Source organism: Rhizophagus irregularis, chromosome 17 (assembly GCF_026210795.1).
Source record: "Rhizophagus irregularis chromosome 17, complete sequence".
Taxonomy (NCBI): Eukaryota; Fungi; Glomeromycota; class Glomeromycetes; order Glomerales; family Glomeraceae; genus Rhizophagus; species Rhizophagus irregularis.
Genome location: NC_089445.1, coordinates 2,736,584 through 2,759,018, shown reverse-complemented (window position 1 = coordinate 2,759,018; position 22,435 = coordinate 2,736,584). Strand labels below are relative to the sequence as shown.

General features: G+C 25.9%; 4 protein-coding genes across 4 annotated transcripts; 2 read left to right on the top strand and 2 right to left on the bottom strand.

The window, feature by feature from the left end:
• Window positions 1–9,459: 9,459 nt before the first annotated feature.
• OCT59_009324 (uncharacterized protein) lies at window positions 9,460–9,702 on the bottom strand (the record flags this gene model as incomplete). Its single annotated transcript, XM_025326941.2, has 1 exon — window positions 9,460–9,702. One exon carries the CDS (start codon window positions 9,700–9,702, stop codon window positions 9,460–9,462), a length of 243 nt encoding a protein of 80 aa, XP_025173678.2.
• A 1,591-nt stretch (window positions 9,703–11,293) lies between these two features.
• On the top strand, window positions 11,294–11,988 carry OCT59_009323 (uncharacterized protein; the record flags this gene model as incomplete). Its single annotated transcript, XM_066133463.1, has 2 exons — window positions 11,294–11,384; window positions 11,471–11,988. The coding sequence occupies 2 exons, from the start codon at window positions 11,294–11,296 to the stop codon at window positions 11,986–11,988; spliced, it is 609 nt and encodes a 202-aa protein (XP_065999900.1).
• Window positions 11,989–12,044: 56 nt separating this feature from the next.
• Window positions 12,045–14,312, bottom strand: OCT59_009322 (uncharacterized protein; the record flags this gene model as incomplete). Its single annotated transcript, XM_066133462.1, has 3 exons — window positions 12,045–13,219; window positions 13,334–13,901; window positions 13,980–14,312. The coding sequence occupies 3 exons, from the start codon at window positions 14,310–14,312 to the stop codon at window positions 12,045–12,047; spliced, it is 2,076 nt and encodes a 691-aa protein (XP_065999899.1).
• Window positions 14,313–18,555: 4,243 nt separating this feature from the next.
• OCT59_009321 (uncharacterized protein) lies at window positions 18,556–20,184 on the top strand (the record flags this gene model as incomplete). The annotated part of the gene is made up of 3 exons (XM_066133461.1): window positions 18,556–18,907; window positions 19,569–19,737; window positions 19,797–20,184. 3 exons carry the CDS (start codon window positions 18,556–18,558, stop codon window positions 20,182–20,184), a joined length of 909 nt encoding a protein of 302 aa, XP_065999898.1.
• Between the last annotated feature and the right edge of the window lie 2,251 nt (window positions 20,185–22,435).

Genomic DNA, 22,435 nt, shown 5'->3' with positions numbered 1-22,435 from the left:
ATAATTTTAGCCAAAATTATAATCAAAACTTTATTGTATCATAACTCCACCAATATTAATCGTAGAGAGATGATCTTACCGTCATTCGATTCGTCTTGATGAGACGGTTCTAATGGTATAAAATACGTCGAAATCCAATCACTAGATTAATTTCTGAAATTAAAAAAATATTAATGGTTTTTGTATAATAACTCTGCCAATATTGATCCTAGAGAGACAATCTTACTACCATTCGATTCGTCTTAATGCGGCGAATCTAATGGTATAAAATACATTGAAATCCAATCACTATATCAATTTCCGAAATTAAAAAATATTAAATGGTTTTTAAGTAGTAACTCCGTCAATATTGATCACAGAGAGATGAGCTTACCACCATTCGATTCACCTTGATGAGGCGATTCCAACGAGCTATTAATCGTCTTTTTACAATCACTAGATACCGAGAAATTTAGCAAAATGTTAAATGGCGCAGTAAATGTAAATCAAGAAATATAATAATGCCGATGCTTAACATTTTGTTGAATAACTCATCAGCCAGTGATCGCAAAAGGATAAAACTACCACCATTCAATTCATCTCAGTGAGACGATTCTAACAAGCTATGATACATCTATGTACGATTATTAGATGCCAAGTTATTTAATATATTCTTTATATAACTGTGATTATAAACGGTTCTTTTTAATATAAGATTTTTGAGGATAGGTGTGATAGTAACTATAGATAGATTGTGACTATATAGGATAGTTTTTAATAATAAAGTGTTTTGAACATTCAACTGGTGTGACTATATAGTAGAATGTGACTATAACGGGAGTGACTATAGAGGGAGTTGACTGTATAACCCTTTAAAGATATGGTACATAATCTCATCAAGGTAGTAAATAAAATAATACAAAACATCCAATAAAACCTGTTGAGATTCCCTGATTTCCTCTTTCATCAATATAAAGAGTTGCCATATCAAATCAGCATTTTCATGGACGAACAAACAAATAAATGAACAAACAAACAAATTTAATTAACGAACAACAATATTCTTAATTCACATAAAATAAATCACGTTAGTAATACAAAACATCAAAAGATATAAAATAAAATTTAACTTCTCTAAATTTTCCCATATTTCATCCTTTTTATTAACATTTTCAAACTTCGATAGCTCTCGCTACATATTTATTTCAACTTCATAAATTCAATAATTTTCATTACGAAAGTGTATATTTATTTCTTTTCGTGATTATTATTAAGGAATTGAACATTAATTAAAACTTAGGTGAACCATAAGTATATTGAAATAACTTTTAATAATTAATATTTTATTGAGTTACACTGAACTGCAGAATCTCTATTGAGTTCCATCTATATTTATACATTTTAAAATTTAATTTTTACTACCCTAAAATTATAAAGGTACCCTAAAAATATTCTTTTCTTTCATCTTTCTTATTTCTTATTTTTTTCTTTTATTTTTTCTTTTATCTTTTCTTTTCTTTCAATAAATATCATATCACGTGACCTATTATCATGTGACTTACTATCATTTCACTATATTACCTAGGGGTTAGATAAATATATGGGGGGGACAACTCATAGGTTACACAGGCTGATTAGTGATCGCTAGAACTGTCACCATATGTAAATTACTATGTGTTACTAGTAAAATGTAATGATACCCCATGTTTAAAGTGAAAGATCTGCCGATAATCAACCCATCACAAAATAAAAACTATTTTTCAGAAATGACGAAATGCTCAAGTTTATCGTTACATATTTTTTTTCGTTAGTTTATTTTCTGTATTTTTCAAAAAATAGGATCGGCTATTTGAAATACCTCAAAACTATATGAAAAATTATTACACACTTGAAAATAATACATAATAAAAGAAGAAAGCACTATTTTTAAATGTTTTAAGCAAAAATATTTTATAACTTTTTATTGGAATCTCTAAAAAAAAATGTATAATTCTAGCTTTCTAATATAAAAGTAACAAATACATATAAAATTAAGAACGAAGCAACCAGTGGTTCAATTTTGATAAAAAAACTACACTTACATAGAGCTAACATATACAACCTTAACTTTTAAGATCGGCTGCTTCTCTATCTATACGCGTTGAAAAAATCAAAAAAAAGTAAAATTTTTGCGCGATTTAATATGAAAATTCATTTGTGTAACCAATTTATAGTGACGACAGTTCGGGTTTTTATTGATCAGCCTGTGTAACCTATGAGTTATCCCCCCCGTATATTTATCTAACCCCTAGATATTATGTGACTTCTATCATGTAACTTTTATCACGTGATCTAATCTATTCGGTATATTATTTATCCATGCTTGGTATTCAGCTGCTTACACTGTAATAAAATAAATAAGAATTAAAATTACAATAATAAAAAGATTTTTTTTAGAACTTTTCAATACTATCTAAAAAATATATAGGAAATATATTATTTTCATTTTTTTCCTAACATAATAAGAGTTATTTTTTGCCATTTTACCAAATAACTTTTCTAATATTTATATTAAATAATTTTATCCCTTAAACTATAAGCAATTGCGGGTAAATTTGACTGCAATTTTACCAAAATTTCAGCTTTCATCTAATTTTATGAAAAATAAAGCAATTTTAATAAAAATTTTTTTCAAAATAGTTTAAATTATATATTGTGTAGCAATTATTATCATTTATTAATTATATATTAGAAAATCAAAAATTACCTATTGGTTAAAAGTTGTATTTTAAGATAATCACAAAATTTTAAAAAACTTTGCACTTAACTTCAACGATTTCATTGATAATTAATTGTAGCTATATAAAAGCTTAATAGAATATGTAGAATTTGGTATGAGAAATAACTTTTGTTAATATGATTTTTGATGTTTAAAAGTAGGATTTTAACTTTATATAGAACCTTCCCTATAAAAAATATTTTTGCTAAAATATACTTAAAATAAACTTAAAATTTTATTTTATACTTAATTATACTTAAAATATACTGAAATAGGCAAAAATTAAATATCATTTAAGTATAATTTAAGTATATAATAATATACTTAAAATATTCTTATTTTAAATATCCTTAAAATATACTGAAATAGGCAAATTTTAAATGTAAATTAAATATATTTTAAGTATATATTAAATACAATTTAATTCAAATTTTACAAAAATCCAATTTTCAGTATATTTTAAGTATAAAATAAGAAAATTAAGTATATTTTAAAGAAAATTAAATATATTTTAAATATATTTTAAGTAAAATTTTTTTTTATAGGACTTAGTGAAAATTTTATTATATATTTTAATTATATACTCATAAAATTAATTTTTTTTTTCTCTACTTTGTTTATTATAATGCAAAATTTTTATAATGATTAGCAGAAGAGGATAAGAAGTAAAGATATCTTATATAAGATGTAAATAGTTTATTTATAATAATGTTCTTTCAGGCAAATATCAGAAAAGAAGGAAATCAATGATAATGATAAGCGTACTATAGATGAAGAGATAAAAAGGTTATTTCTAATCCTTTAATTATCTCTTTGATTTCATCTATAACGACACAAGAAATCAAAAAAGCAAATGGTATATTTTTAATAACAAAAATAATGCCAACAAGTTTTTCTTCAAAGTCTGCTCTACTATATATATATATATATATATATATATATTGTGCCTTAGATCGATTCTTGCCTCAGATCAAAGGTCACGCATCTCAGATTGAGATTGTCACCTGACACACCTCGATTGCTAATAAAATGAGCTATAATTAAACATCAAATTTTCTAACTTTAATGTATTTTTAAGTACTAAGTAAACTTATTCATCATAATTTTAAGTATACAATCCTAAAATTTCAGAATAGTTGGAATCATACTCATAAAAATCTTTTCATTTGAAAATGACTTAAAATTTAATGATTTTTCAGATAAAACACAAGTATAAACTTCAATATAAATCAGATTTACATAGAAATTTCAGGAAACGTGTAACTCATTATGGCACACAAGTTTGAATATGTTACAAAAAGTGGTTTAATTAATGAGAAAAAAAGTTTACTTATAACAGACTTTATTGCATGATTCAAATGATGTGCGTACGGTGACAATTTCAATCTGAAGTGTGTGAGCTTCGATCTGAGGCAAGAATCGATCTGAGGCACAACATATATATAAAATAAAAAGTTATAATAAATATTCAAATAGAGAAAAAAATATAATAAGAAAAGTTAAGATTTTACTATATAAAAATTCTGATACTATTTTTGTAGGTTAATTTCTTATCCAATTTTAATGATCAACCGCATATCTAACTCATATAATTTATGGCCAGAATGTAGATCAATTTGGCTGCAAAATTATGTGATGATCTGGTCAAAATTAAACGGACAAATTTGCCCGCAATATAGTTTAAGGGATAATACCACTTACCATTTCAAAAAAAAATAAATTCCTTCTAAAAAAAACCAATTCTAAACCAATTTCTGACAGGTTTTGACATTGAGAAATCAAGTTTTGCAAATGTGCAAAGTCTTTGACAATTGGCTTAAAAGTGAAATCAAAATATACGTCATCATGTATTATTTGATATTATCACTATTTTCACTATTTTTGTATATTGACATGTCGATCAAATTCACATTTATCACTTTTATTTATTAGTGATGTAAGCCAAATCAGCTCATAAGATTATTATTTATAGTTAATATATATATTTCTGATTTGTATATTTAAATTTTATCAATTTTTTATAATACTAATTAAAAAATATTAAATATTACCAAAAATTGGTAAAATTATTAATCATTAGTTAAAATAAAGAATTAGTTTATCAGGCTAGTTAATTATAATTTAATAATTTTTTTTAACTTTTAACAGAAGCTTTAAAAAAATTTATTCTTTTTTTTTTAAAAAAAAATATCAGTTTTTTGAATTGATAAGTTTGAAAATTTTATTTTAAAACTTTATTTTAATTTTTTGATTATTTTTTTTACTTTGAATTGGTAAGTTTTAAAAGTTTTATTTTTTTAAAACTTTTTTTTATCTTTTTAATATTTTTTTATAAAATTGCTACATATTGTCAAAAATAATCATTGCTAATATTACATAATTTTTAATTATATATTTTGTTATTTTATGTTATATTCTTCTTATTTCATTTTACTATATATTCTAAAGACAGAATTTTTTTAATATAAGAAATCCTATTTATCATCCTTATTTGTTATTTCCTATAATTCTAGTCAATTTTATAATTTTTGCCAAATTTTTCTTATTGAGAACTTGAATAGTATTATATAATCAAAAAAGGCAATTTTGTTTCTCATAAAAAATATTACACAACATTTTAAAAAAGACAATTTTTATATAAATTACTTAATTTTAACCAAAATTTAAAAATCATATGATACTAAGTAATAATCACCACTGGTGATAAATAGTACATTCCTTTTTCTTATTTATTTTTTTTTTTATTGAATTAGTTAATTTTAAGTTTTGAACTTAAACTTTCAAACCTATTTTTTTTAAAAAACTAATTTTTTCTAATATTTTTTTTTTTAAAATATTGGCTTTAACCTTTTACATTAGATTGGTAAATTTTGAAAGTTTTATTCTTCCAAAACTTTTTTTTAAAAAATAATCTTTTTAATATTTCTTATTTTTTTTTAGATATCAGCTTTATTTTTTTTACTTTGGATCAATAAGTTTTAAAAGTTTTATTTTCACTTTTTCAAAACTTTATTTTTTTTTTTTTTTTTAGATAATAGTTTTGATTCTTTATTCTAAATTAGTAAGTTTTGAAAATTTATTTTTATTCTTTTAAAACTTTATTTTTTTAAAAAAAAACTAATTTTTTTTTTTAAGTATTAGTTAGGGGATGGCCAGAAATAACGTAATTTAAATTTTAGGATTTTTGATCCCCCTCCCCTCCCTATGTCATTATTCATTTTAGGAAATGTAAAATTAAAAAATAATTCTAGCTAGAATTATATTAACTACAAGTGTCTAAAAATAGAAAGTATGTAACATCATCATGGTCTTAAGTCTTAACCCCCTCCTTTCTTTAGGAAATGATATCATTTCTGGCCATCCCCTTAAATACTTTAAATTAATATAAAATTTCAAAAATTTTACATTTATTTAAAACTTTATTTTTTTATTTTTTTTTATTTTTTTTTAGATACTAATTTTAATCCTTTACTTTAATTAATAAGTTTTGAAGCTTAATTTTTCTTTTAAAAAAAAACTTGTTTTAATTTTTATTTATTTATTTATTTTTTTAAATATCAATTCTTTTTTTATAATTTGAATTAATAACTAAAGTTTTTGAAAACTTTAAAACAAAAAAAATTTGATATATTTTTTTTTAAAATATTAGCTTTTTCTTTAAGTATTAATAAATTGGACTAATCAATAAATTTTACTTTAAAATTTTTTTTTCAAAAAAAAAAATGTATTTTTTTAAAAAGATCAGTTTAATTTTAATTTTCTTTTTTAAATATCAGTCTTTTTCTTCAAATTTGAATTGGTAAGTTTCAATTTGAAGCTTACCATTTTTTTTAAAAAAAAAAATTTCTTTTTTGTAAATATTCAAATTTTTTGGCATTAGACTTTAGATAAATATTGACCTTTCAGTTAGATTTTTCAATATTAAACAATACTTAAACTTTTTTTTTATAGGTTAGCATTTTGGAATAGTTTTTTTTAAAATAGTAAGAGTTTTTTTGGTAAATATAATTTAAGATTACTTGCTAAAACTAAAAAGTTTGGCAGAATGGCATATATGAAACTGCTAGAATTACATCCACCTGCCAAAAGTATCTGGGCACTTCTAAAAAATGACCATTAAATCACATTATTTCGACACTCAGTGATCAGAATTTAATGATTTATGATTCATTGGATTTGTTTAATTGAAACGTATCTAACCGCAGTATTTTCAAGTCTGTAAGTTCAATAGATCAGAAGTTATCATTAAATGTCTAAAAACAGTAAAATGCAAATAACTTTTTATCCATCAATCCTAGAGACATGAAAATAATAGATACAATGTACCTTAACAAGACAAATCTAATGAGTCATATTTCATCTTACTAGGTTTAATAGGGAAGAAAACGTTATGAAATTTGTATTTGCTAAATTTTTAAAGACGAAAAATGAATTACTTCATAAAGTTAAATCACATTATTTCAATAACCAGTGATCAGAATTTAATTATTTATGATTCAATGAATTCATATTATCAAGATGCATCAAATTGCAGTATTTTTCTGTCTCTAAATTTGATGGATCAGATGTTATTCTCAACAGTAAAATGCAAATAATTTATTTTTCATCTTTAAAAATTTAGCAAATACAAATTTCATAACGTTTTCTTCCCTATTAAACTTAGTAAGATGAAATATGACTCATTAGATTTGTCTTGTTAAGGTACATTCTATCTATTATTTTCATGTCTCTAGGATTGATGGATCAAAAGTTATTTGCATTTTACTGCTTTTAGACATTTAACGATAACTTCTGATCTATTAAACTTACAGACTTGAAAATACTGCGGTTAGATGCGTCTCAATTAGACGAATCTAATGAATCATAAATCATTGAATTCTGATTACTGAATGTCGAAATAATGTGATTTAATGGTCATTTTTTAGAAGTGCCCAGATACTTTTGGCAGGTGGTGTAGTTTTGCAAAATCGCTTAAAGTACTAAAATACTGAAATTGCTAAAATATATAAAACTGTTTTAACATATAGTTTCAGTATTTTTATAATTTAAATATGCAAATTATCTATTATAAAAAAAAAAAGCTAAGCAAGACAATATATAAACCAATTTATTAGAGAGGGAAATGGGGTATTTTGGAAAGTATATAATAACAAAAAAATATATAAATATAACATAACCTTTTTTTTTTTGTTTAGAGAGTGGTAGAAGCATATATTAAAATCTTATAATATGGTGATCCTATATAATTCAATGGTAACTATAAAAGGATATATAAGGAGGACTTTGCCTAATATTAAAATATGCTACCGGTAGAAATTCCACTTTTATATGAAACTTTACTTTAGGATTTACTTAAATTCTATTGGTTAATTAACTAAAAAGGAAAAAAATTATAACAATGTAACATAAAATTTCCTTTTATAGTAGGATCTTTAAAGAGTTTTATATGTAAACTTTACCTTAGACTACAGGGTGATCTATCTTAATAGTAGACGGAGTCTTATATAAAGTGATGGTAGGGCACAGGAGCAATTTTATGGATGGGAAACTGATTTGGAGTTTTAATAAATTAGTTATTCAACAGGTGCTTTTGTATTCTTATATATAATTAATAAACTCACAAATTGCACTATCTTGCAAAAAAAAAAAGCTAAAGAACTAACTTTTTTTTTAATGAAAACTTTCTCTTTTATTTTATTTTTTTTATTTTTTTTTATTTTTTTATTTTTTTTCCTTTTCTTTTATTTTTTTTTCCTTTTTTTTTGTTTTTTTTTTTCTTCAATCTTTTTTTTCACTTCAATTATTTTTATCAAGTTATATTTTTATTTATTTTATTTATTTTTTATTTTTAAGAGAAATATTTTAATACTTTTCTTTTTCTTTTTTAAATTACCAGATAAATTATATGAGCTGAACTTTTAAATTTAGATAAAAGAAATTACTAAAAGTGAATTTTTTTATTATATTTTTTAAAAAAATATTATCACTCAGTGGTCATGTCACATGATATATTGATCATTAATTAAAAAATTGTACCGCAAAAATGATCTGCACAAAGTCACAAATGTTTCGAAGTTTTCTCTTAAGTAAAGCCTTTTCAGACCTTAGTAAACTTTTATTCTTCAGGTTCTTACCTACTTGTTTCAACCTTTTATTTAACAAAATAACGCTTATTTGAGAAGTTTATATTAGGCTAACTTTTCCTACTTTTTTGACTTTAACCCCAGATGCAAATTTGTATAAAAACTAAATATTATTTAAAGTACTCAAATATATGTAAAGTTTTACAGGAAATCGAAATGCTTAGTGAGTAAAAGGTTGGTTTGATAATAAAATTTTTATTAAATCCATGATTTTTGTTTTTTTCTGTAGTTTGTCTATATTAACATTGCAAAAATTACATGTATAAATTTAATTTTAACAGTATAAAAAAAATATTTGACATATATTACATACTGTAATCAAATAATAAATAAATATTTTTCAAATTTAAAAATCTTTTATATATTAAATAAAATGTAAAAGTCATCATTAATAAAAATTTTTCAATATATATCCAATTTCAATAAAAATTGACTCACAAAGACTTTAAAATATTTTGAATTTATGTGCAAAATTTCAGTATATATTATTATGTGGGATGGAGTAAAAATTTACTGTTACACAAATTTCATAGCTGTACAATTTACACTTCATATTACTCCTTCAAAATGATCTATTTTTCAGATAGCTGTTGCTTGTAATGCCGTATTAAACTGTTGAGCTTGATTTTTATTAAGTTTCTTATGAGAGAAAAAAGTATCTTGCGAAAATTTATCAGGAAAAAGCATTTTTCTGATCATCTCAGATCTTTTCCTACCACAAAAATAAGCAGGAGAATTGGTAGCATATTCTGTAAATAAGCCACCAAATAAACTAGTGCAAAGCAAAGGCTCATATAATTCAACTTCAGGTTCTTCTTCCATATCCTAATTTTGGTCAAAAAAGACAAATAAACTTGGCTGATTATTATCAGTACCAAGAATACAATTTTTGCTTTTAATATGTCTTTCAAAGTTTATTGTTCTGAAAGGACGGTCTAGTTGAACTTCAACTCCACATTTATATCAGACGGTTTTATTATCTATCATTTTATCAAAGTTTGTGAAAGCTCTAAAATGAGAAATACAAACATCAGCATTTGGTTTTTGAACGCGAGTTGGTGGCATTGTAAAGAACAAAAGAGTGGAAAGGGAAGACTACAAAAATTCAATTTTTACGCGTTGTGTACATAGATAAAATTTTTATCCAATCGTAATTAATATATAGGTATTACAGGTATTACATGTTATAATTGTCATATATTTGCGAACCATACTATATATAGTAACCTATTCACATATTAACATTTGCGAACCATCTAAAGCAGTAACATAAATTATCACGAACTGCAAAATACTATGACTTTCACAATACTATATGGTGGCAAACCATGCATTTCCAGTAACATTTTTTAAAAATCTATAAGCTTCCAAACCAGCTTTGGCGGTAACCCCTATTAAAAGTTTTCCAGGTCCTGTTGCTACTGCACGTTCTATTATTCACAAAAATTATCCATTAATTATTAATTTTCGTTGTATTACTCATTGTTTTAACACAGGTCGAAAGATGCCAAATTAGTCACCAACCAGTCAACAATTGGATACCCGATTGATGCCTAGTTGGTGACTGATTTTTTCAATTTGATACCAATCAGGCTGCCCAATTGATAGTTGATTTCCGCCAAAATCTGACAACAACCAGCTATCATCTGGGCTGCCTGATTGGTGTCAAATTGAGAGTCAATTGATGGTTGAACGATGGTCAATTAATGGTTAATTAATGGTCAATTGATAACTGATTGATGACTTATTGGATTTGCTTAATCTGACAGCAATCAGACAGTATCTGATTAATGACCGATTGGTAGCGTATTGATGACTGATTGATAATGTATTGATGACTGATTAATAGCTGATTTGTAATAGCCGATTGGTAAATGGACCAATAATTGGTTTTATAAAATGTTTATGATGCACCTATTTTATTTATTATATATTTATTTATGCATTATTAATTACAAATTATTAAGAACAATGGTTTTAATTCCAGCCTACATGCGCTTTATTCATATCAGCTTATTATCGGAATTGGACCAAAATTAAGGCCCCAAATTACTATTAAAATTGCATGTGACTATCGTAAATGTTACACAACAATCATATGTCAAGCGTTAGACTCTCTCACCGAAAAACCCTAAAAAAAAAAATTTAATAGTAACTATCGCGTCAAACCAATCTCCTCCCTACGAAACCAATCTCCTTCAAAGGTAAATTATGTTGAGTGTACTATTCTATTTCTATATACAAAAAAATATTTTTTAATTTTATTTAAACTACATTTAGTAATTCAAAAGTAGTTTGCTTGTAAAATTTTTGTTATTTGTAAATTTCGCGTATTAATTTGAATAAAGTTTACAACAGTGTTTAATATTTTTAATTAATAAAGTGTTTTTTTTTATATTTTAGGTATGGTAATATGAATCAAGCTGTAGTTTCTACCGGTGCTCTTCCACCTTCAACAACAACTCAAATAACAACTCCAACAACTAATGATTCAAAATTTGAATGTAATATATGCGGGAAACTGTTTAACAAAAGGGGGGATTGACTAGACATTTAAATACTATTATAAAATACAACTCTTTACGTCCAGATATTGATGCTTTACCTGATAATACCGTACACCAATTTAAAGCCATCTTAGTTCACTATATTCGCAAAAGATTACCAAAAGGATATAGGCAATTAGGAAAACAAACAGTTTCTATTCCCGCTACTGAAAGTCAGTTTTATGCAGTATTTAAAAACTATATACATTACTACTCTGCTACAAAGGGTATTTACAAGTGTATATTTCGTGGAGGTTCATCAAATCAAATATTAGCAAATATTCTAGAGATGGAAGGTTGGGAGACTAAATTTTACGATCAACAGCAATGTACTTATGTTGTACTTTGTGATGATGACAATAATATTGAAGATGGGGACGAAAATCCTATTACAGCTGCATTAACTTATGAAACAATTAAAAAATTACGCAAACCAAAATGCATACGTGGTCAATTAGTAGTAGAATGGAAAAAACAAAAAAATACTGATTTTAATGGTAATTTCACTCACGCAGGTCACATTTATTTTCATTTTTACAATAGCCAGGCTATGATTGAATAAAATAGATTATTTGATCACGAAAAAAACAGTATCAAAGTATATTAAGCATTTTCATTCTAATTATTTTCAGCTTTAATATGAATTTTATAAGGTTTTTGAGAGTTTAAGGAAACATTATGGTAATTGTAAAAAAGAGATCGATTTTCATGTTCTAAGATCTCAATAATTGCTGATGACTTGGATTTTCTACCTCCATCTTTCATTGTTTTACGAAAAAAATAAGAAACTTGCTGATGATTTTTTTTTTCCACTGCACTACATGAAAATGACTTTAATCCCCATTTTTGATGAATTGTCATAAATTCAGAAACGTGATGGACTAACACATGAATGTAAGGTGTCATATCATTAGGTTTATAAAGACCTTTTTTGAATCCTTGAGTATTTGGAATACCTTCAGATGGCGTTAAGAATAAAGTAAGCCAATTCTTTGCATCATTTTGAAATTCTTCAGCATTTGTTTTTTGGTCCTTCATTTTTATGTAGAGTTCATAAAATTTATTCCATAGATTTCGTATCATATTAGCGTGTTGTCTTGAAAGAATTTTTGATAAATCAAAGAATTGTAATACTTTGATCTTATCATTTCCCATTAATGATGTGTAGCTCCAAGTTTTAGATTCTTGAATTTGCCAGAATTGAAACTTAACTTTAATTCTTTTCATTTCCTCTACAATTATCTTTCGTGCAGTATCATTAAACAAACCATATTCTGTTAATTCTGCTATCACAAGACTCCATAAACGATCAGTAATTCTAAGCATAATGTGCAATTCATCAGGAACCCAGTGATTAAGAGGTATCATATCAAAAAGTGGTTTTCTTATATGTCCTTTATAGTAATTATTTTGTTCAACTAACTTATCTATTTCTTTATTAATCTTCCATTCTTTTGATAGATCTCCTTGTTGTGATTTATCAATTGTACACCAAGGGCAGAAATTTTTACTATGAGCGCTATTAAAACCCAAACAGATTGCTAAGAACTTCCAGTCAGACGAAAAATAAAATTGAAAATTCCACTTTACATTATCAATTACCAGTCCTTCTTTTAAATTTCTTAGATCATGGCAGAATTGGGTCATTGCATTTGATAGAGAGTTGTAATCTTCACATCCAGGATAGAGTATGGTCGTATAATGATGATCTGGTTTGTGTGAAGTATTTTTATCATCTAAAATAGCCACTGTGATGATTACATGTTTTACTTTCCTTCCTACGTTTTGCCCATCTCCAGAGATTCAAAGATTAATTATGGGCTGATCTGGATTCAAGATGCCTTTTTGAACAAGGTTAGGAACCAAATAATACAATATATTATTAATATTTCTATAGCCACCTTTACCAACTGCATTAATTACTTCTTGTGTTATAGATTCATCATCTATATCTACTCCTTCGGATTCATCCACTTGACTTTTAGTATTTATATCTACTATTGTTATTGGTATGAGCTGGACCATTATTTCATTTATATTTATACGTTCTTTAGATATTTCTCCTTCACGTGGTAGGTTATATTCTATAGCACATAGACGTCTATAAGAATTTCTTGGAATATTGCCTTCATCTAATGCTCTAACTATTGATTCAAGTTTTTGTTTTTTTTTAGTTTTATCTTCATTCTCGTAACTGATATTAAAAGTATGTTTTTTATTAACAGAATAACATATACTTTCCAATGCTGGTACGTCTTCCAAATTATATAGCTTCTGTGTTTTTTCGTTGAATTCAGCTAATATATGTTTTCCAATACTCATAGCACGTTTTGTAAGGGTGGAATTTCTACATTGGTCAATTGGTTTTAATATATGTGCACGTCGCTTGCCTTCTCTTGCCATTTCTAATGTTTTGAGATGAAGACCAAACAAATAAATTCCTGATGTTTTTGTTTTTTTTAAAGATGTATATTCCTGAAATAAATATTTTAAAGTTAATTTATAAATAGAAAAAAATAGAAAAACTAAAAAAAAATAATTTAGTGTACAAACTTTATGAAATAAATTTGTAACATCTGTCGCACTTCTAACTGAAGATACTACATGTTCAAAACACTTTCCAAACCAGATTTGAAAAACTGGTTTATTATCAATGTAATTAATAAAACACTGAACAACACATCGATTATTACTTCTACCCCAAGTTGTTTCTACCATATAATCATCAGGGATTCGATATTTATTAGGAGGAAGAGTGTACGCTAATAAAGATTTATTAGGATACGTTCCTTCTTTTATAATTTTATATGAAAAACTATGTCCTGATTTTTTAAAATTAATAATTGAGTCAAAGGGGTAATTATGAATTTCTTGTGTGTCAGACATTTGCAAATTAGAAGCTAGGAATAATTTTTTAAACCGCGTAATTATTTTACAAAGTTTCGTGAATTTTTTTTTTTTGCATGAAATTTGTGTTACAGATTAGATCGACCAATAAAATGGTTTGATGTAGTGTTACCATATCCAATTTAACATGACCGTCATTTGGGGTTACGTCTTAAAAATTGGGGTTAGAGTTAAGATCCGCGCATATGTAATTACAATTTACAATATATTCAAAAATTTGATTGTACAATCATAGTTGTAAATATAATTTATTATATTGGAAAAGGTATTACTCCTCTAATTTGAAGCAAAAAAGGAACCTCCATCAAAAGGTGAAACATCAGTAAATTTTTTGGAGTACGGATCTTTAGGGATTCCAAAAATTTTGTAATTAGTGAGGATCCCTAAGGAATCTTTCCCACCAGTGAGGATTTCCTATCAAAAGAATTCTATAGAATCCTTAAGGATCCTAAATTTACCATTAAGGAATCCTTAAGGATATTTTTTTTTAATATTTATTTATTAATTTTATTTATTTATTTTATTTTTTATTTATTATTTAAAATTATTTTATTTGTATATTTATTTGTATATAATTTATAATTAATTATATTATTACATAGTATTCTTTTTAATTAATAATATTTTTACAATTAGCACGAAAAATTATTTCTTTGGCTTAAAATTTTGATTAGAATAAATACAACCATAAATTCACATTTTTGTTAATTTATTGCTCATTTCTATAAAAATTTAAAAATGACATTCCTTTAAATACGTACTATTGGTACCAAGTGAATAAATAAGTCTGTTTTGTTTAGTTACGAGTTTCTTCTAACTTCTAAAAAAAAATAATAAGAATAGTTAGTAAATTTATAAAAAAAAACAAAAGAAGAATATTAAAATTTATACACGCACTTAAGGTTGCTTGCCGAAACCTAGGGGTTTAGACAAGATGGCATTTCACCGAAAAGCAAAATTCTGCCAAAACTATATTAAAGTTATATTAAAAAACTGGTGAAATTTTGGAGAAAGGCGAAACTGCTGAAACTTATTATAAATGCTGAAACTGCCAAAACTCTGCCGAAACTATAATAAATCTATAGTAAAATTTTAATGAAACTAATTGTAGAATTTTGAAGAGGTTTAGACAAGCAACCTTACACGCACTTACAAATCTTTTTCCATCCTAGAAAATCCACCCAAAGCCTACAAAATAATAAAAGAACAGTTAGTAAACTATTCCTATTAAATGTAAAAAAATAACAAAAGACTAAGATTCAATCGTGACTTATACTTATGATTCTTAGCTCGTTTTCTATTGAAGTCCATCAGAAATCTATAGAAAAAGAAATAAAATAAGATTGAATAATGGTTAGTAAATCATTTTATTAGAAAAAGGCTAAGTTCATAATACTTACAATTTTCAATTGAAATCTACCTGAAATCTATAAAAAAAAATAAAATAAGTGGTAGAGTTATTACTTTATTAAAATAAACAATAAAAAAAAAACTAAGTTCACAATACCTACGAATCTTAATTTTTTCTGTCAAAACCTATAAAAAAAGAATGATTAGTATTTAGTAAATAATTCTATTTTATTAAAAAGTAAAAAAAACTAAGTTCGTAATACTTACGAATCTTAGTTTTTTTTCTGTTAGAAGTCATACAAAATCTATAAAAAAAATAATAAATAAAAACGGTACACTTTATTAAAAAAAGCAAAAAAAAAACTAAAATTTGATTCATACTTACAATTCATGAATCTTCTCTTTTTTCAATCAAAATCCATCTGAAACCTATAAAAAAATAAATAAATAAAAACGGTTAGTAAAAAAAAATAAAACAAAAAAAAAATTAAGTTTTGTAATAATTACGAACCTTTGGTTTTTTTCAATTCTCAAAAGACCATCCAAAGCCTGTAAAAAAATAAAAACAATTGGTAAATCATTCCATTCTATTAAAAAAAACTAAGATTCATAACATATTTAATTGCCGATCTGCATGTGATCGATAGAATTTACATAGTAAAATGCGGCGTTATGTTAATTAATAAAAAAAATGCCGTTTGAAATCTCTGTTTCCCCAAAAAATAACAACGTCAAATACATACATAACTCCCAAAAAACTTGTTGCAACTGGTGCTATTATATCAGAACTTCATTATTATGTCCATATTTATATGACTTGTTTATTATTTTTTAAGAAAAAAATTCAAGATAACTATTCCTATTTTGAAATTATGCTAAAACTTAATAAAAGTCCTTTTATTATTCATATATTTCATTATATTCATATTTTTTACAAACTGGACATATTTGTGAAAGAAAAAGAAATATAAAAGTGCGTAGTATTATTAAAAATGTAATAGTTAACAGAAATAATAATCAAAAAAAGTTTTATAAGCGTCAAAGAAAAGTTAAAGAGTTTATACCATAGAAGTAAAATAGTAGTAAATACTATGAAATCTCTATTTCCTACATATAAAACTTTATAAACTGCAAAGAAAAAAAACTTTTTATAAAAAAATTTTTTTTTTCTAAGATCTTAAACGTATATTGCAGGTGTTAAATTACGCAATTGTATAACAATATGGTTGAATTTTATTTGATATAAAAACATGATCGACATGGCTTATATATAAATGTTGCGCCGCATTTTATTATATAAATTCTATCGATCACATGCAGATCAGCAATTAAATCTTAGTTATTTTCCTTTTTCTAGAAATATTTGACCCGAAATTTAAAAAAAATAAGATTTTTTTTAAAAAAATTTGCTTTTCAAATTTTTGAAACCTTATCTACTGATGCATAATAAAATATCGAAGTCTAAAGACTCAAAGTCTAAAAAATTTCGTGTCTAAAGAGCTGAAGTACTCCAAATTTCCAAATTTTTGAAAGACACAAATCTCATTTTAAATTTACCATTTAAAAGTTTAGACCTTTAGGAGCCTGTCTCTAAGAAAAAAAAATGAAAAGGAACATTAGGATGTTTTTATAATATGAAACATGTACCTCTTTAACTTACCATTTCAGAATTTCATGCTGAAATCTAAGTACAGGCCGTCTCTAAAGAAAAACAGGTTTAAAGAAAGTTTCTTTTTAAGTAATTCAGAAAATATTTTTTAAAAAAAATTATTTAAAATAAAAATAAATGATTTTTTTTTAAAATTAAACAAAAAAGTAATTTTTTTTTTAAAAAAAAGCTTTAAAAAAAAGATTATCGATAGATCAATAAGTCATATGATCTATGCTGTCATGTGATATTCTATAATATCGTCTTAATAAAAAATGAACAGTTCGTTAGTAATATTTGTTAATATAAAAATATATATATATATATATTCTTTTACTTACCAGTATTCCATAATACTACATCTAAAAGACTTAAAAATTGTTAAAAAAAAGAAAAAGTTAATGATAGTTATTAAAATAAAAAAATTACACATATATTTTTTTTTAATTACCAAATTTTCATGTCTAATGTCTCAAAAATACCTAAAATAAGAAAATAATAAACAATTAGAATTCATTAAAAAAAAAAGAAAAAATTTTTTTTTTTGGTACCTGTCAAATCCTACTGACATCTAGAGAGATTTTAAAAAACTATCTAAAAAAAAGAAATAAATGAACATTTAGTAATATTCATTAAAATAAAAAAAAAACAATAAAAATCTTTTTCTTAATGAATATTCATGTTGAAAAAATCTACTAAGAAAATAAAAAACAAAATCAATTAATAATTGTTAAAATAAAAAGAAAAATTAAAAAGTTTTTTACTTACTTAATTTCGCGTTGGAAGACTCAAACAAATACCTAAAAAAAAGAAGACAAACAATTAGTAATATTCGCTAAATAGTAATTTTTTTCAACTTTTTACCACGTTTCCATATCTATAGAATCGAAAATAAATTTTTAAAAAAAAGAAAAAAAAAAATTAGTAATGTAGGACCCAGAAATATATACAGTCGCCACTGGTTATACCGAACCTATATGTACCGAAAACTCGTTATACCGAACTTAGATTCACAGAACCAATTTTTTATAATTAATTACACTGGATATAACGAATTTTATAATAAAATTTTATATACCGCATCCGAACTCACCTTAACCAGCCCTGATATATTAGCCATATATTCGTTATACCGAACTATCACGTGATTCGATTATATTAATATAGTTGATGCGCCAATCTTTTTTTTCAATTGTGATTATCGCGATTATCTATTTGTTTTAAATGTCCACAAGAAAAAGAACTATACTTTCTGCAGCACAAAAACGTGAAATCTGTGAAACAAAGGAAAGGGAACCAAACCTTTCTAACACCAGTATTGCACAAAGGTATAATATTGGAAAGTCAACAGTCACGGATATTTTAAATGAAAAGGAACGTTGGCTCGCAATTTCAGGAGACAAAGGAAGTGTTAAAAAATTTCGTGGTCCAAAGTGGCCTCAACTTGAAAAAGCACTTGGTCTTTGGGTTGACAATGCTCTTAATATGAAACAGGATATTGATGGTAATATTTTAAAGACTAAAGCAGTATTTTTTGCGGAGAGGTTTTCCATTGAGGATTTTCATCAGTCAGAGGGTTGGTTAGGTGGTTTTAAAAAGCGATATGGATTACGTCAATTTAAAAAGCAAGGCGAGGCTTCAAGTGCTCCTTCTGTTGAATCAATAGAAAATGACCGTCTTGCATTACAACAATTTCTTAGATCTTATAATCCTGAAGATATTTGGAATGGAGATGAAACTGGTCTTTTTTGGAAGATGGAACCTTCCAGAGTTTTAGCACGTGGTCCTATTTCTGGTCATAAAAAGCAAAAAATCCAGAGTTACTATATTTTGTGCGACAAATGCAACAGGAACTGAAAAAATGGCTCTTACTTTTATTCATAAACATAAAACTCCTCGTGCAATGAAAAACCTTAATTATAAAAATCTTCCTGTTTATTATTATTGGAACAAGAAGGCTTGGATGCAAGTTAGTATCTTTAATGACATCCTTCTTAAACTTAATGAAAAGATGAGACGAAGGGGACGAAAGATAGTTCTTTTAATTGATAATGCACCAGTTCATCTTATTTTAGATGAAACTCGAGAAAAATTAGACAGTGTTGAGGTGAAATTTCTCCCACCAAATACTACTACTGCACTTCAACCATGTGACGCTGGGATAATTCATTCATTTAAATGTCACTACAAGCGTCTTTTTATTCAAAATCGAATTGATGCATATGATAATGTACAAGATGGTATAGTTGAAGTGCTTGCTGATTATAATATTTTCGAAGCTTTACAGAATTCAGCTGAAGCATGGTCAATGGTATCCTCACAAACGATCTCAAATTGCTGGAAAAAAACTGGAATTCTACCGCCAAGTGATGATGAAATTGAAGATGGTGATTCAATTTTCGATGAGTATGTATTAAACATTAATACTTAATTTAATTAGCTTTTAATATTTATTTTTTTTTTAGTTTTGAAGAAGAAGAAGCAGAACTTGAAAGATTAATTGCTCTTCTTCCAGAAGGCCACCTTGATGCGCGAGAATATATTAATATTGAAGATGAAATGGCAGCGGAAGGTGCACTTACTGATGAAGAAATTATTGATGCTGTATTAAATGCAGATAAAGAAGAAGAGATTGTAATAAATGATGACGAATTTGTGCCTATTTTGGAAAAAGTTAGCTTGAAAGAAGCAGAAAAGTCCGTGGATAATACAATAAGATTTTTGTATGAGCAAGGGCCAGAATTTGGTGAGGTAAATGAGGAATTAAGAATTTTAAAAGGATTGCATAAACGTGTTAAATTACAACTTGTAAAGAATCTTAAACAACTTAATCTTCATAATTTTCATGATTAAATAGCCGATAATAATGTAGTATAATGCATGTAGTTTAAATAACGATAATAATAAATAATACGTAATATAATACTTTAATTAAATCACGTGTTTATTATCTTATTGGTCAGAATTTATATAACGAACTGTTCGGTATACAGTATAGGTGTTATATAGCGAACTCATTCTATACCGAACAAAAATCACTGGAACATTGAGTTCGGTATAACCAGTGGCGACTGTATATAGGGGTCAGGTGACGAAACAAATTTTTTACTATGAGCTGTACGCATTTTTTTAGGGCCAGAATTATGATAATGTCAGTCAGTTACTATAATAGGAAATAAAATTCTAACTGGAATTATCAAAAATTATCTAAAAAAGGAAAGATTTTCATGATTTTTTTAGTTCAAAATACGCAAACTCAAATCTGATCCGGTTATCGGTCGGTCATAACCGATTATAGGTCTTTGACCGACTGACCGTTTTTGCTGACCATTTTTCTGATCGTTTAACCGACCATTTGACTGACCGTTTAACCGACCATTTAACCATTTTTTTTAGTGAATTTAATTAAGAAAAAATGTTAAAAAGTTTTTTTTTTGATTAAATCCGCTAACAAAAGCATTATACAACTTTTTTTTATTGATTCAACTCATAAAAAAAGTGTTAAATAAATAGGGTTGGTTAAATAGTCAATTAACGATCAGTTAAACAGTCGGTTAAACGGTCGGTCAAACGGTCAGTCAAAACCGGTTAGTTAAACGGTCGGTCAGAGCCTTTGACCGACCGATATCGGTCACGATTATTAACCGGTTATGACCGGTTATGACCGTAATTATTGCCATCCCTAACCATAACACCATGTTCAAAGAGCTTGAAAGCCACCCCAAAAAGGTAGAAAAAGTTTTTTTAAAAAAGTATGAAAAGAGAAAGAGAAAAGTATATAGGAAAGAATGTGTAAAAGAAGAAGGAAAGGGAAATTACATATGAAGGGTAAAAGGGAAAAAAAAGATCAATAATTTTTTTTAAAAACTTTATTTTTGAATCGATAAATCACATGATATTGAAATAGCTTTGTAACACATTTGTAAATCATTTTATGCAAAAATAAAATTGATTTTTAGTATAAGGCCAAGTAAATAAATTTATTCGTTTCTCATGACCAGACGGGTCATGTAAATGTTACGAAAAAATAAAAAAATTTATTTTATTTGGTCATGTGATTTTGGTTTTGACCAATCATAATCATAAAAAAATAATTTTTTTTTCCATCCGGTGACCTGGGCAAAAAATTTATTAAATCAACCAATCATCATCTAGGAATCGGCTAAATTTTTTTTGAAAATAAATTTTTTTTCCGGGCGGCCGGGTCAAATTTAGCAATTTTTTTTCATGAGAAACGAATAATTTTATTTCTTTGGCCTAAAAGAATCCCTAAAGTTTTTTTATTGGGAATCCTTAAAGATTCTATAAGTTACAGAATCTTTAAAGATCCTTAAGATTTGTTAAGAGATTTTTAAGGAATCCATAAAATACCAGATCCCTAAGGATTCTATAGCAATTTATAGAATCTCTAAGGATCCGTGTCTTAAAAAATTTACTGATGAACAAGATGACGATTCTAAGGTATCATAGAATAATACTAATACATCTAAGCCAGACAAGAAATAAAAGGAGACCAAATGAGCCAAGAAAATTGACAAGAGCTTAGACGGCATTGACAAACTAACTGTTTTAGCTGAAATTAGATCAATGCTAAGAAAATTAGGAGTATCTTGAGGAATTCCGTACAGAATGATCAGTAGAGTCTAGTTTTAAGAGTATAGTAGTTGTAGGGTGGTTTTATTGTCAGCTTTTACCTTTTATTTTTCATTTTTGTTTTTTGTTATTTTCGTTTTATTTCTTTTTGGTGCGAAGTGTCATTTGACACAAGTGTGCCTGGACATTCTCATTGCATAGCAGAAGTGAGGGATTTTCTTATTTGAATCTTGTACAGAGAGCTCAAATTATTAATAATTATACATTTTAAAGATATTCTGCTGGTGAGGATGGTTGAAATAAATTGCCATGGTAATCTTTTGTTAATCAAACAACTCAGTTAGTTTTAGAAAAAGTAAGCTGAACTAACTCAGACGAGAGAGTATAGACACAATGTAAACATAAAGTTTTGACCAGTTATACTATAAATAAAAAAAAAAATATTTAGATATATAAATGTCATGTGATATATATAGACTTGATCTAAAGCTTGACTTCCTCATCTCTTTCA